Below are 12,158 nucleotides of genomic sequence, written 5' to 3'. Positions count from 1 at the left end.
AATATATAAAGATAATTACTTGTTCAGCTGCTCCTTCACCGCCTCCAGTATAAAAATCTGTTTTTCTCGCCAGAAAACTAAAGAAGGTATCTAGTAACTAGAAAAAAAAAAGAAAAAAAAACTCAATGTAATACACAAATATATATCTTATTGTGCAGTTTAACCTCAATCAGAAAGAAAATGAAACTTACATCTTTTACACCGCCTTCGTGTTGTTGCGCCAACGCCAATAACATTCCATCGAATTGATCCTCCTTTTTCGTCATTATTCCTGAATATTTGTATATATACTGTTAACTTTACGAAAGAAAGGCCTTAGTAATTCGTATCGTTCTGTTGTCTAGTAACGACGAAGCTGTTGTTGCTTCGCTACACTACGACACCACGTTTACATAAGGAAATATCAAACATCTCGAATTATCGATCGAATACCCTAATCAACTCAGCGACACACCATTAACGTCCTCTGACAATGAAACCCCTAACGTCGTTCCAAATCGAAACAATAAAAACCTTAGAAATCTAAACTAACATCACTATCGACGAGATTTCACACCACAAAGAACATCCCGAATTATCGACCGAGGTAATCTAACCAACTGAGCGATACTGATGACGTCTTTTCGAGTAAAATATTATCGACTGTTCCCTAGAAACATTTTATTTTTATTCTTCAATATTTTAATAAATAAAATTTGAAGAAATATCTCTAAAGAGATAACTATGCAAGATTTCCAATATAAATTGTTCAAACATTTTTCTATACTAAATTGACATGTTTTATATATTTGTTATAAATTATCATTTTTATATTATAAAATTCTTGTATCGTATCTCGCAGGGGATATATTCTATCGCATTTATATCAAAAATATTAAAAACTTCCATATTTATATCGGGGCACAGAGAGAATGCGGCGAGTATAAATTATTATATTATAATTATTAAATTATATTATATTAATATAAAATTATTGTTATCTAGACAAATATATATATATATATATATTAAAATGAAATATTTAATGCTAACTAATATATCCTTGATTTTATATTTTTAAAGCGATTAAAAAAATAAATTTTATTATATTTCTATTTTTCGAGTAGCTTTCTCTAAAAATAATATTAATTATATTTTCATATAAAATATTGCTTTAGTTAAAAAAAAAAGTATATATATATATATCTTTTATTTAATTATTTTTCAATTGTACCAAATTATATTACTAACGCAAAAAAGCACGGGTATAAGTGGTCACGATATTCGTGTCGATCAGTTTCGGGGAAATCAGATAAAGCGGCATGTGTTCGTCGAAGAAGTGCGGGAATTGTTTTGACTAACATGAGCGTTCGCCGAATCACGCGAACGGCAAAGGACCTTTTCCGATAATTTCAGATAATTTGAGGAAACGTGAGGTAACAAGTTATTATACACGATGGAAAAAATTCACAAGAAGCAGATAATCGTGTGTAAAGTGATGTATAAAAAGACTCACCGATCCGCAATCCAACGAAACACATTCACCTCTCTCCATTTAATCCTCCACGGCCAATCACGATGCTCTTCGACGATACTATATTCTTGATATTCTCTTCATACGCTCGTAATGCACTCACGAAAAGTCAGCCCGATCGAACGAATACATAGAGCGAGTGAACTCGTCAACAGTTTCGAGTTTCTGTCACATATATATATATATATATATATATTACATCAGAATGTCCAGAAAAAATTCAACCGCGAGTGAATGATCCCGATCGTCCGTACATAACTCGGCACTCCCGACGCTCGATCAACTTCACGAGGGACGCGCGAAATTCTTTGTCGTAGACGACGATCGGACGAGACGCGATCGTCGGGAAACGGGTGCGATCGCGATCGAGTGGATTACGAGCGGTGACGTGAAGCGATCGCCCCGTAGATTTATTCACTGACGGACTCGTCGCGGGCGCGATACGATTTCGATCGTCGGGAAAATCACAAGCGGAGAGAAGCACACGGAGAGGGCACACATCATGGCGGACGCGAACACTTGACCGTTACGCGAGATAAACGGGATCTCACTTGTCGCGATTAATCCGTTGGGATGATCTCTCCGATGATTCTCCCGATGCTCCTCGATGCTGCCCGATAATCCTCGATATTCCAAAATGTTGAGAGGCACTCGCGACGCTTGTCGAATGCTGCGAAATGTATGCGAAAAGACGGTGGCGCGCCGCGGGGGGAGGGGGAAGAGGACGCCACTTCGCGTCCTAACGGACGACGGACGGGCAACGGAATACGATCGAAAGACACGCTAATCGCGATCACGGAGAACAATTAATACACCGAAACGATCGTCCGTCGTCGGAGATTCGCCACTCCCGGTACTCGTTCGTGCGTGAGATTCATAAGCGACGGGTATAAGGACGCGGAAACGCGAAACGATCGCTCTTCGATCTACACGGGACGGAGGAGCGACGCGCACTAATATGCAGTTAGTGAAATTCGATCACGTGATCGATTGAAATTCGCGCGTCCACCCGAAACTTCACACCGTTTGAAATTTCTTAACGGCGCGTGATGTTTCTCATATATACGACGGAAATATTAATGCCATTAAAATAATTTGATTATAGTGAAGCATTGAGTCACACTCTCAAGAGAGATTCTATGAAAATACAGAATGGAAAGAAGAACATAATATGTTTGATTAAAATCTACTCTTTTAATGAAAAAATATTAATACGCCATTAAAATAATTTAAAAGTATAATAAATCATTAAGTCATACTCTCGAGAGAGATTCTATTAAAATATAGAATAGAGAAAAAATACTTAATACGTTTTATTAAAACCTATTTTTTTAAGAAAAATTATTAATGCCATGAAAATAATTTGATTATAATAAAACATCGAGTCACACTCTCGAGAGAGATTCTGTTAAAATGCAAAATAGAAAAAAAAGCTTAATGTTTTATTAAAACTTTTTAATAAAATGTTAAATATATTTAAGAATGCCTAAGAGAGAGTTTAAATAAAGTAAGTTTTTTTTTTTAATTTATTTTTAATCTTTTTCTATACTTTCAATGATTAAAAGAATAAAAATATGTTTTATATTATTATTTTTTATATTATTTCTAAATTAAATGGAGATTTATATCTAAAATAAAAATGAAATCTTTTTCTAATTAATTTAACATGTTACGTAGATGCAACGATAGATATTATTAGCAAAAAAAAAATTTGATTCTAAGTTGTTTTTTGTCCCACGCGGTTACGATGTATTTTTAAGAAAACATTTATATTTATTTTTACGCTTAGGTTATAAGTTACGTGTACTTTCACAAGATCTCTTTTTTTTTCAATCGTGTATGCAAAAGCCGACACATGGCGTTTGATAGAACGGAAAGATTCGTAAAACGAGCCACGTCGACTTCTGCTCGAATGGGTCCAGGGATTTATGACATATCGGATCTATCAAAGCCAACTCGAGATCCAGGTAACTTATAAAATGTACAATAATCTTAAAGTTTGCATTCGCTCGCGTTGTATACGCTTTTATATTGTATTATGCGACTGTGTGTTCTGTAGACAATGCTTATCCATTTTTGAGCGGAGCGAGCAGGCAGACACTCGGCATACCAAAAGACGCGCATAAGTTTCCAGGTCCTGGCTGTTACAATATAGAGGCATCACGGAAACATATACCAGAACGTGAATTTTTCCTATTCATGCCTCATTTATTCGCAATTTTTCTACTCGATATCGGCAAGAACGTATATATTCTATTCTATGAGATTTAATAATTTACAGGGTGGCGTTAGTATCGATTACACCGATGTTAGAATTAAAGAAAAGATGTATGAGGGACCAGGTCCAACAGAGTACACTTTGCCGGATGATTTGTTTAAAAAAACATCTCGAAAAATAAGATCTCACCCGGGCACTTGGCGTGGTCCTGCAGGCAAAGTATAAAATATTTCGTCAATAGAATTTCCTTTCCTTGTGTTTCAGTTTACATTTCAAATATGTATATGTAGATAATATACGTGTCAACATATGTATCTATTTCTCTTTTTCAATATTTAACATGTGATCACTTAATAGATATTTAATAAATAAAACTACATTGTAAGTGTAAGAGAGAGAGAGAGAGAGAGAGAAAAAGAAATCTTGTCTTTGTTTGTATAGAGTGGTCCGTAATCCATGATACGACCGACAAGAGACTGATTGTTAATGAAAAAAATTAGTCAAAATTGTTCTTTGTTCTTGATAAAATTGACTTTAAATATTAGTTGAGTACGCGTGCACCTGATCATTATTTACTTTTCTGTTTACGTTGTCTAATGCACACTTTAACATAGGATATGTAAATTAAAATGAGACATGATATTTCCATTTGAAAATTCCCTAAAAAGAAAAATTTTTAAGTTATAAAAATGAAATTTAAAAATTTTATTCTGCAACTTCGACTTATTTTTTCCTGAAGAATCAGTCGATTGTACCACGAATTACGGACCACCCTGTATACTTGGTATGTCATGCGATGTAGGAGGCATTCCTTTACAACAATAGATATCGAGAAGGAATAAAGATTGTTATTGGTTTAGTCAACATTCGTACGTTAAGAAAGATATATCAATCATCAATAAAGTTCTTCTCTCTTTCCCTCTCTCTCTCTCTCTCTTAAAAAGCATAAAAAATTTTAAATTAGATTATTAATATGTATATAATGCTGCATATGTTACAAAATTATATAATAAATTAGTTTTTTTGTTTAAAAAATTTTGGTTAAAAAAAAATATATATTCTTTTTATATGTACAAATGATTGAATCTACTCACAGTTTCATATACACAATTAAATATCTCTATTTTCAATCATAACAATATTTATCGTACCTATTTATTATATTTATAGCTATGGCTCGTCCGTCCTCCGCGGCTGCTTATGTATACAACAGGTCTGCTTATTCCTTCGAAACGTGACGTCGGCGGATACGACTACGATGAACAGGGCGTGTTTAAGAAAAATTCGGTCATCGAGCACAAACCAATCGATTTTTACGATATTCCTCGAGGGGTATGAAGATGCCGTGGCTTCTGCTTTATAAAAAATCTCGCGAACCATCATTTATACCGTAGGAGACAAACTTTACTACTCTGAAGTACAAAGGAAACTTTTGGAGCAGAATGAAGGGTAGAGATGACGAACGGACTTCCGTGACTCCGGGTCCTGGGGACTACGAACACGAGACAAAGAAAAGTCCCGCCCAAATTCACAATGAGAGAACTAGGGAAGCGAAAAGAGCCGCCGCTAAGCAGCCGCGTTTCTTGGAAGCTTTGTACCAACAAAAATTACGCCAAGTAATTTTAAGAACATGCTTTGTAACTTTCGCGCAGTCGCCGGTTCTTTCGCGAAAACTTCGAGCCGGGAAACTGTCTTTATACTTCCTGTGAATCGTCTCATGAAAATCTGTTTTTCCATAAAGAACTTTCCGGCTCCGAATCATTACGACCTATCAAAAAGAGTGTTTCATAAATACAAACGTATTCCATATAAGTGTGACCGACGTATGACTAGGCCTTCATCTTTCAATCGAGCAGCAAAGGTACATTTTTTTATTTCTTCGTGTGTGTTTTTCAATAATTATACAAAAATGTAACTTATTTCTTTATTTTAGAGATTCGAACAGAATTTTAAATCGGATACACCTGGACCTGGAGAATACGAAAACACTGTTCGACAGACATGTTACGGTTCTATTTTACACGCACCTTTCGGCACTTTCAATGCTCGTTTCAAGAGAATCGTTGATGCGACGACACCAGGTACGTGTGTGTATGTGTATATATTATATAAATGAATTTTAATACTCATATCATAAATAATAATAAACTGCATGAGTTTGCATTGCAGGACCTGCGGATTACCACACAGAAGTTGGAAATTTGAGTTTTGAATCTGCGAAGCGTTTTCAGAATAAATATGAGAAAATGTTTGATTACTTAAAATTTTACAAAACACTGACATCGTTAAGCGACGATGATGAATGTACATTAATTGATGAACGCAAAGTAACAGAGGAGGAAAAGAGTTCGGTATATCACGCAGTCTTTAAATCAAGAGTGGATAGATTTCCAAAAATTCGAGTATGTTATAAAAGAATTTTATATATAATATTTTTTTTTTCTTATCCAAATCGTAATAATTTTCTGTGTCATTTCAGACAAGATATTAATTAATAGATATCATATTTAGTATAAATATATTATGAGAAAATTCTGAAAACTATAAAAAACATGTAAAACATTAAGTTAAATATTAGTTTATAAATGTATTAGCTATAAAATATAAAGTAACTCTTATTTTTCCAAATTAAAAAATATCAATAATTTTCGATTATTAAAAAGTTCTATTTTCTCGTGCGAACAAATTCATATTTAGAATATTATTCGCACAAGAATAAGAGATCAATTATATTTTTTATTTAAATGATATAATATGAAATTATTATAGAAGACCAAAAAAAAGATTAATATAAGTAGTATTAAAATAAGTATAAAAAATATATTAATACATTTTTTATACGATATATATTTAATGTAAAACAAATTAGTGTATGATGAGAGAGAGAGAGAGAGAGAGAGAGAGAGAGAGATCGCTGATATGAATCGAGTAGTCGAAATTATTTGTGCAACATTAACAAGACGGCGAGAAACTTGAACTAGTAGTTACGATAAGTCTGCGGTCAGACCGGACGTCCGGAGATTCTTTCAGCTCGCTCAGGAATCCGTGGGCTCGGTAGACCCGAGTAATCCTGGAAGCGCAAGGTAATCAGGAGACTCGGAGACGAAATTAATGGCAGTGGATCGGACCGATGCATCTGTACCCGGGGCGATTCGGGGCTAGGATCCAATCTGGCCGTTAATCGAGAGCGCCTGGACGAGATTCGATGCCGCAGCCGGTAGATAGACCAGGATGGAACCGTCAGTACCGAACGACTTGCTGCTGATTCCGCTGTATTCGACGAGTTCGTGTAGGTTCGATTAGCTGGCGTCTGACCTAAACAATTGAAATGGTGCAAAATTGCGAGCGCAGTTCGATGCGACTACATGTAACGTGTTGGTAAACTAATGTGGTTGACTAGTCGTGTTAGTTCTTTACTAAATGATTAAATTATTTCGCAATAATTGTAAGTGATATCAATGAATATCTCTCCTTTCGTTGGATGTTTTTTGTCAATAATAACAGCGGCACGATAAGTGGCGTACCAATCCGAGGAAGCTGTATTTACATAACGTAGGGAAGAGTAGTGACTGTACACCGGAAATGACATTTTGCTGTGCTCTGCAGGTCATTTCCATGTAGAGGCGCGTGGCCGATGTTACCCGGAGAAATCACTTCCGGCTCGCTGAGCCGGAAATTCGAGCCAATCCCTGCTTGGTGTCTCTGTCTCTGTAATGCGAATTGTGGATTGCCGGAAACATCGGCGCTTAGATTTGTGTCGAATCGGCGTCCACCCTAGATAATTAAATTATAAAGAAAAGCGGAGTTTTTCTCTCTCTTATTATTTCCCAATCTTTTAATTTTATCGAGCAGAATTTAAACGTACCTAAGATTATAAAAATTTAAATGATTTTTGATCTCGTAAAGATCGTAATGTAATAAAATAATATATCTGTATTAATTTCCTATGGATTAAAGCTTATACTCGTTTAAATTTCATAGGATGATGTGCCAGATCCAGGTGCTTACGAAGCTTTATTAGCCTTCAAGGCTAATCGTGATAGATGCGATTTTCTTTGCCCAGAATTAATCCCATCCTTCGGTTCACGCGCCTGTCGGTTTCCGATGACATTAGAAAGCGATTTCCATGTACCAGGTATAAAGTAAAGTAAATGAAATAAAGAAATTGTTAGGAAAGCTTTTTTATTATTACTATGAGTGCATAGGTCCAGCACACTACAATCTCAGCGGAGACATATCAAAGAATGTAAAGAATGGCGTGATATGTTACGCTCCTCGTGAAAGAAAGGAAGATATCAAAGGACCAGGACCATTGCATTATCACGTAAGCTTTGTTTTACGACGGAATAAGTAATTAATATATTTTGTTATGTGCCAATATCCTTTCTATTTTACAATGGAAAGTTTTACATCAAATAAAAATAATTAATTAGCTATATATATATAAAAGTACTTATAGAGAATATTAAGAGATTAAAAACTTATTTAATAAATGATTTTTTTATGTATATTACAAAAAAAATTATGCGATAACATTTGAATTGGTATACATATATATACATATGATTAATTACATATTTTAATTATATATTTTAATTACATATTTCTGACGGATCCTATTAATTTAATCTCAAGAAATTGCTTCCCGTACAGCACAAAGCTGCTGTAATGTTACTGCAATGTTTTGTGCTGTATGAGTTAATGTAATTTCGAGTAATTGCCTTCGTACGAGTGATTGCCTTCGATCGGCTTCGGTCTTTAATCTTCCGACTCGCAAAAGCATTCGATAGTATTTACTTAGATGTAACATGGCAGGATATTGCGTGCTCACAGCATATGAGAGAGTAATACCGGATGCTTCAGATGGTGATGTATGAGATACAGCTATGTACTACGAGATGGCTGGGCATCCTGCATTATTCTGTCTACCATATTTTTGCCATATTCGTGTGTAAAGTGGCTTCATAAATCGTAGATATATTAGAAAAGTGTGACTTGATTATTATAAATATTATAATATGTGGGTAAAAAAAAATCGTTTACGTTTAAACATTCATCGTTTAACGAAAATCAATTAAATATACATTTCATTAATGATTTGCAATATAGATACATCCATACATTGCATCATCCGTTCTGAAGAAATCATTTAATGTCACTCTGGGTAAATCGAGAAACATAAAGACCATTAATGAGATCGAGACACGCTATCAACGATCGAAGAAAGTTCTTCGTTGTTTTGCTATACCTCGCAAAAGATATCATTGTATTTCTGTCTGATATATTGACCGATTGATAAATCAATGTATTTTATGCACCCTCAAACATATTTATTAAAAAAAAATATATATATATATATATTATTTATTTTTTATATATGAAATTCTTTTCCCATGGGTCTTTTAGAAACATCGTACTTTTAACTTGTAGCCGAAGCATTTTTACAGTTAATAAATTATTTAATTTTCTAATACTGTCAGTTTCTGTAAAGCGTTTACATTCATGGAAAATATACGGTACAAATGTAATAATTTCATAAATATTCAAACAAAGAAGAAAGATTGCAATAATAAATTTCTCTTCATAATTTTAGGGAAGATCGTTAGTAAGATCAATACTACGAAAGTGGGAAATGGTCGATGGCAAAAGATGTTCACTGAACTGTAACAGTCGAATGTAATGACGCGTAAAGAAAGGCAAATGTTTTTCAAATATAATATTGTGTGGCAAGAAAAACTACAGCAATATATACTTATTACCCATAATATCGAAGATAAAATAAGATTTAACATTCTTTAATATCTGATGTTATAATAAACCAATACAGTAATACTGGATCAAAATATTATTAAGAATAGGACACTATGTATTATTATTTTCAATACGTTATGTATAACTTAATATTATACACATTTAAAATTATATATTTACTTTTTAAAATGTGTATTTTTATATTAAGAAGGAAATATACGCGTAAGAGCCATTGACTATATGACCAAAGTACTGCTTCACTTATCCTCTACTCGCATATGTGTCAGACTTGGCCTTCAGAATATTATGTAATTATATGTATATCAATAATAATTTGTGCGATATACCAAATTAGATCTACGCAATATATATTTTTGCATTTTTACTTAGTAGAATACTTGTCTACATTTCAAGCATTCAACATTTTAAGATAGTTATTAAATAAATATTAAATCAGTTTTTATATATTATATTTTTGTTATGACATTGTATTATTTACAATGCACTTATATTTCTCTTTGCGACACTCCAAATTTTTAGCAATGCTTCTTGTTTTCTCTTCAGTTTTTTATGATTCTGAGTGTGATTATGAATTACCACCATATTATTGAATTAGCACCATATTTCATAAATTTATATCATGTCGAATAATACACCGAATATGATATTTGAATATCATTTCTCTCCAGCTGAAATAAAATATGCAAATTTTCTTGCCAGTAATAAATTTCCAAACAATTTCTGTTTCGGGATAACTACATACTTCGGCATACCAGTGTGCGCATGGAATGTAACGACTATGACATGAATGAATTGAATAAAGTTCTCAATTATTGAATTATTAATTAAATTTTCAGAAAAGTTTAGAGTTTCCATTACTATGCTAAGAATCGAATGTAATTTTAATGTTGATCTGACAAATTATAAAAATAGAATTATTTTATCTTATTTTTTTATTATTACTAAATAATTTACTTTATATATATATATATATATATTTAATAAATTAAAATTATATATTGTAGATAAAGACGAATCCGTATGGGATTATATGACACATTCAAATTTAAACTTAATTTTAGATCGAACTAATGGCGATATTTCTAGCGATTTTTATTATATATGCAAACGATATCCACAGCTAGCAAACAGTTTTAAGGTAATTCAATAATTAAAGTATTATTAAATCTATTTATAATTTTATGATAACTTAGCTATATCTTTTATTTAGATACATAATAGCTTTGGTTTGCATTTATATGACAGTTTAACAACAATAATCTTTTTTCTCTTTCTTTTTTAATCATGCTCGATTACTTTCCAAATTGCTCGTTATCTTGGATATCTAGAATTTTACCAAGTGTTTGCGATAATTACGTCCATTAAAGCGGTATATTATTTTACAATAAAATAATTAATAAAATGCTTATTAATAATATCACGTCGATGATTTCATTATTTGATGGAGACATGCTATATTACTTAGAAAGCTGGATGATTGGACAAATCTTGTTATGGTGGGTGTCTTTGTAAATTTCCAAAATTGTTTTTATGTCTTTTGGAGATAGGGTAATCTATTGCGCTTATATATATTAACTTTAAATAAAACTATATTAAATTTAAATAAAACAAACTTTATCTATAAAGAGGATATAATTTTAGGTAAAATATTGGGCTACCATAAATGATCCCGTTAAGATGTGCCGATATGGATATAGTGGAACTGACATCCCGGTTATGAACATGTCAGGTATCGCTGATTGTTTGGGCGGGCATCACGTATTATTGGCTCATGCTAAAATGTACAAATTATATCATCAAGAATATAATATACGAAAAGGTAATTAGCGAGAAATTATTATTAAACTTAAAATTAGTATCTTTTATTTGAAACATATTATTATTTTCCTCGATTTATTTATTCTATTTACATAATTAACATTATTATAAATGTTAATCAATTACAGGAAAATTAAGAATACTCAATTATTACACATAATTTGTACCTGAACAGAAATTAATCGAAATTCGATATAGCTACCGCAAAAAAGGCGTGTAAATTTTACAATTGGCTCACGTATATTCAGTCAAACTAGTGATTATCTGAAAATCGTAATAGATTGCAATAGCAATATGGAGAATATTTTCCAGTCTCACGCTTACCAACTTCCTCGTCTTCACAAATCGAGCAAATTAAAGAATCTATCGATTTTTTGGGAATCAATTATTAACTTTTGTGGAAGATTTTTGAGATAACATCGATGCCACGTTATTCGATAAGGATGCAGATAATCGTCATTACGCTGGCGTAAAGGAAATTAAGGTACATTCCTTATATATAAATATATTTTCTCTCATATTATTATTAAAATAAATTATTTTATTATAATAAAAGAAAAAATTTACTTGTTGGAAACATTAAAATACATTTGATATTTCGTAATACGCATTATTGGCAATTTTAGTAATGTAAATTTTAGAATACATCATAAGGATTATCAAACTTATAGCATTGTTTGCATAATGATTATTCGTTACCTGAACTTTGGATCACAGGAAATAATTATGCAGATTCTCATAGCAATATGGATTGGAGGGCAAAGTAATTTATTATCTTAAACATTTGCAGGCAGTTTTAAAGATTATGCAATAAGCGATCTTTACAGAGGAAAATAA

At 32.4% G+C, this 12,158-nt stretch overlaps 3 protein-coding genes and 1 pseudogene across 3 annotated transcripts in view; 2 read left to right on the top strand and 2 right to left on the bottom strand.

Annotated features, from left to right (window-relative positions):
- Nudc (nuclear distribution C, dynein complex regulator) overlaps positions 1–404 on the bottom strand; it is a 76,304-nt gene extending 75,900 nt beyond the window's left edge. The window contains exons 1-2 of the mRNA XM_070305387.1: positions 192–404; positions 20–97 (exon numbers count right to left, since the gene is read on the bottom strand). Of these exons, the coding sequence (XP_070161488.1) occupies positions 20–97; positions 192–266 (153 nt within the window). The 5' untranslated portion in view covers positions 267–404. The remainder of the gene's footprint in view (positions 1–19; positions 98–191) is intronic.
- Positions 1–1,585, bottom strand: part of Sfl (N-deacetylase and N-sulfotransferase sfl) — a 384,325-nt gene extending 382,740 nt beyond the window's left edge. Inside the window, exon 1 of the mRNA XM_070305101.1 lies at positions 1,496–1,585. The gene's annotated coding sequence lies outside the window, so the exon portion shown is untranslated. The remainder of the gene's footprint in view (positions 1–1,495) is intronic.
- A 3,588-nt stretch (positions 1,586–5,173) lies between these two features.
- On the top strand, positions 5,174–9,398 carry LOC138938352 (sperm-tail PG-rich repeat-containing protein 2). The gene is made up of 8 exons (XM_070305269.1): positions 5,174–5,347; positions 5,473–5,592; positions 5,665–5,812; positions 5,901–6,133; positions 7,713–7,866; positions 7,937–8,055; positions 8,841–8,895; positions 9,325–9,398. Exons 1-8 carry the CDS (start codon positions 5,174–5,176, stop codon positions 9,396–9,398), a joined length of 1,077 nt encoding a protein of 358 aa, XP_070161370.1.
- Positions 9,399–10,787: 1,389 nt separating this feature from the next.
- Positions 10,788–12,088, top strand: LOC138938351 (myrosinase 1-like; annotated as a pseudogene).
- Positions 12,089–12,158: the final 70 nt, after the last annotated feature.

Source organism: Polyergus mexicanus, unplaced genomic scaffold (genome assembly GCF_030449975.1).
Source record: "Polyergus mexicanus isolate NDT 795.1 unplaced genomic scaffold, iyPolMexi1.0 SCAF_12, whole genome shotgun sequence".
NCBI classification, from domain to species: Eukaryota; Metazoa; Arthropoda; class Insecta; order Hymenoptera; family Formicidae; genus Polyergus; species Polyergus mexicanus.
Note: the sequence above shows the minus strand (reverse complement) of the source record. Positions and strands in the feature narration are given on the sequence as shown.

Bases quoted from the DNA above. Each gene is read 5' to 3' on its own strand.
- LOC138938352 (XM_070305269.1), top strand. From the start codon at position 5,174: ATGAAGGGTAGAGATGACGAACGGACTTCCGTGACTCCGGGTCCTGGG. The intron at 5,593-5,664 runs GTACATTTTTTT...TCTTTATTTTAG, and splicing joins CTTTCAATCGAGCAGCAAAG to AGATTCGAACAGAATTTTAA. The intron at 8,056-8,840 runs GTAAGCTTTGTT...TTTGCAATATAG, and splicing joins CAGGACCATTGCATTATCAC to ATACATCCATACATTGCATC.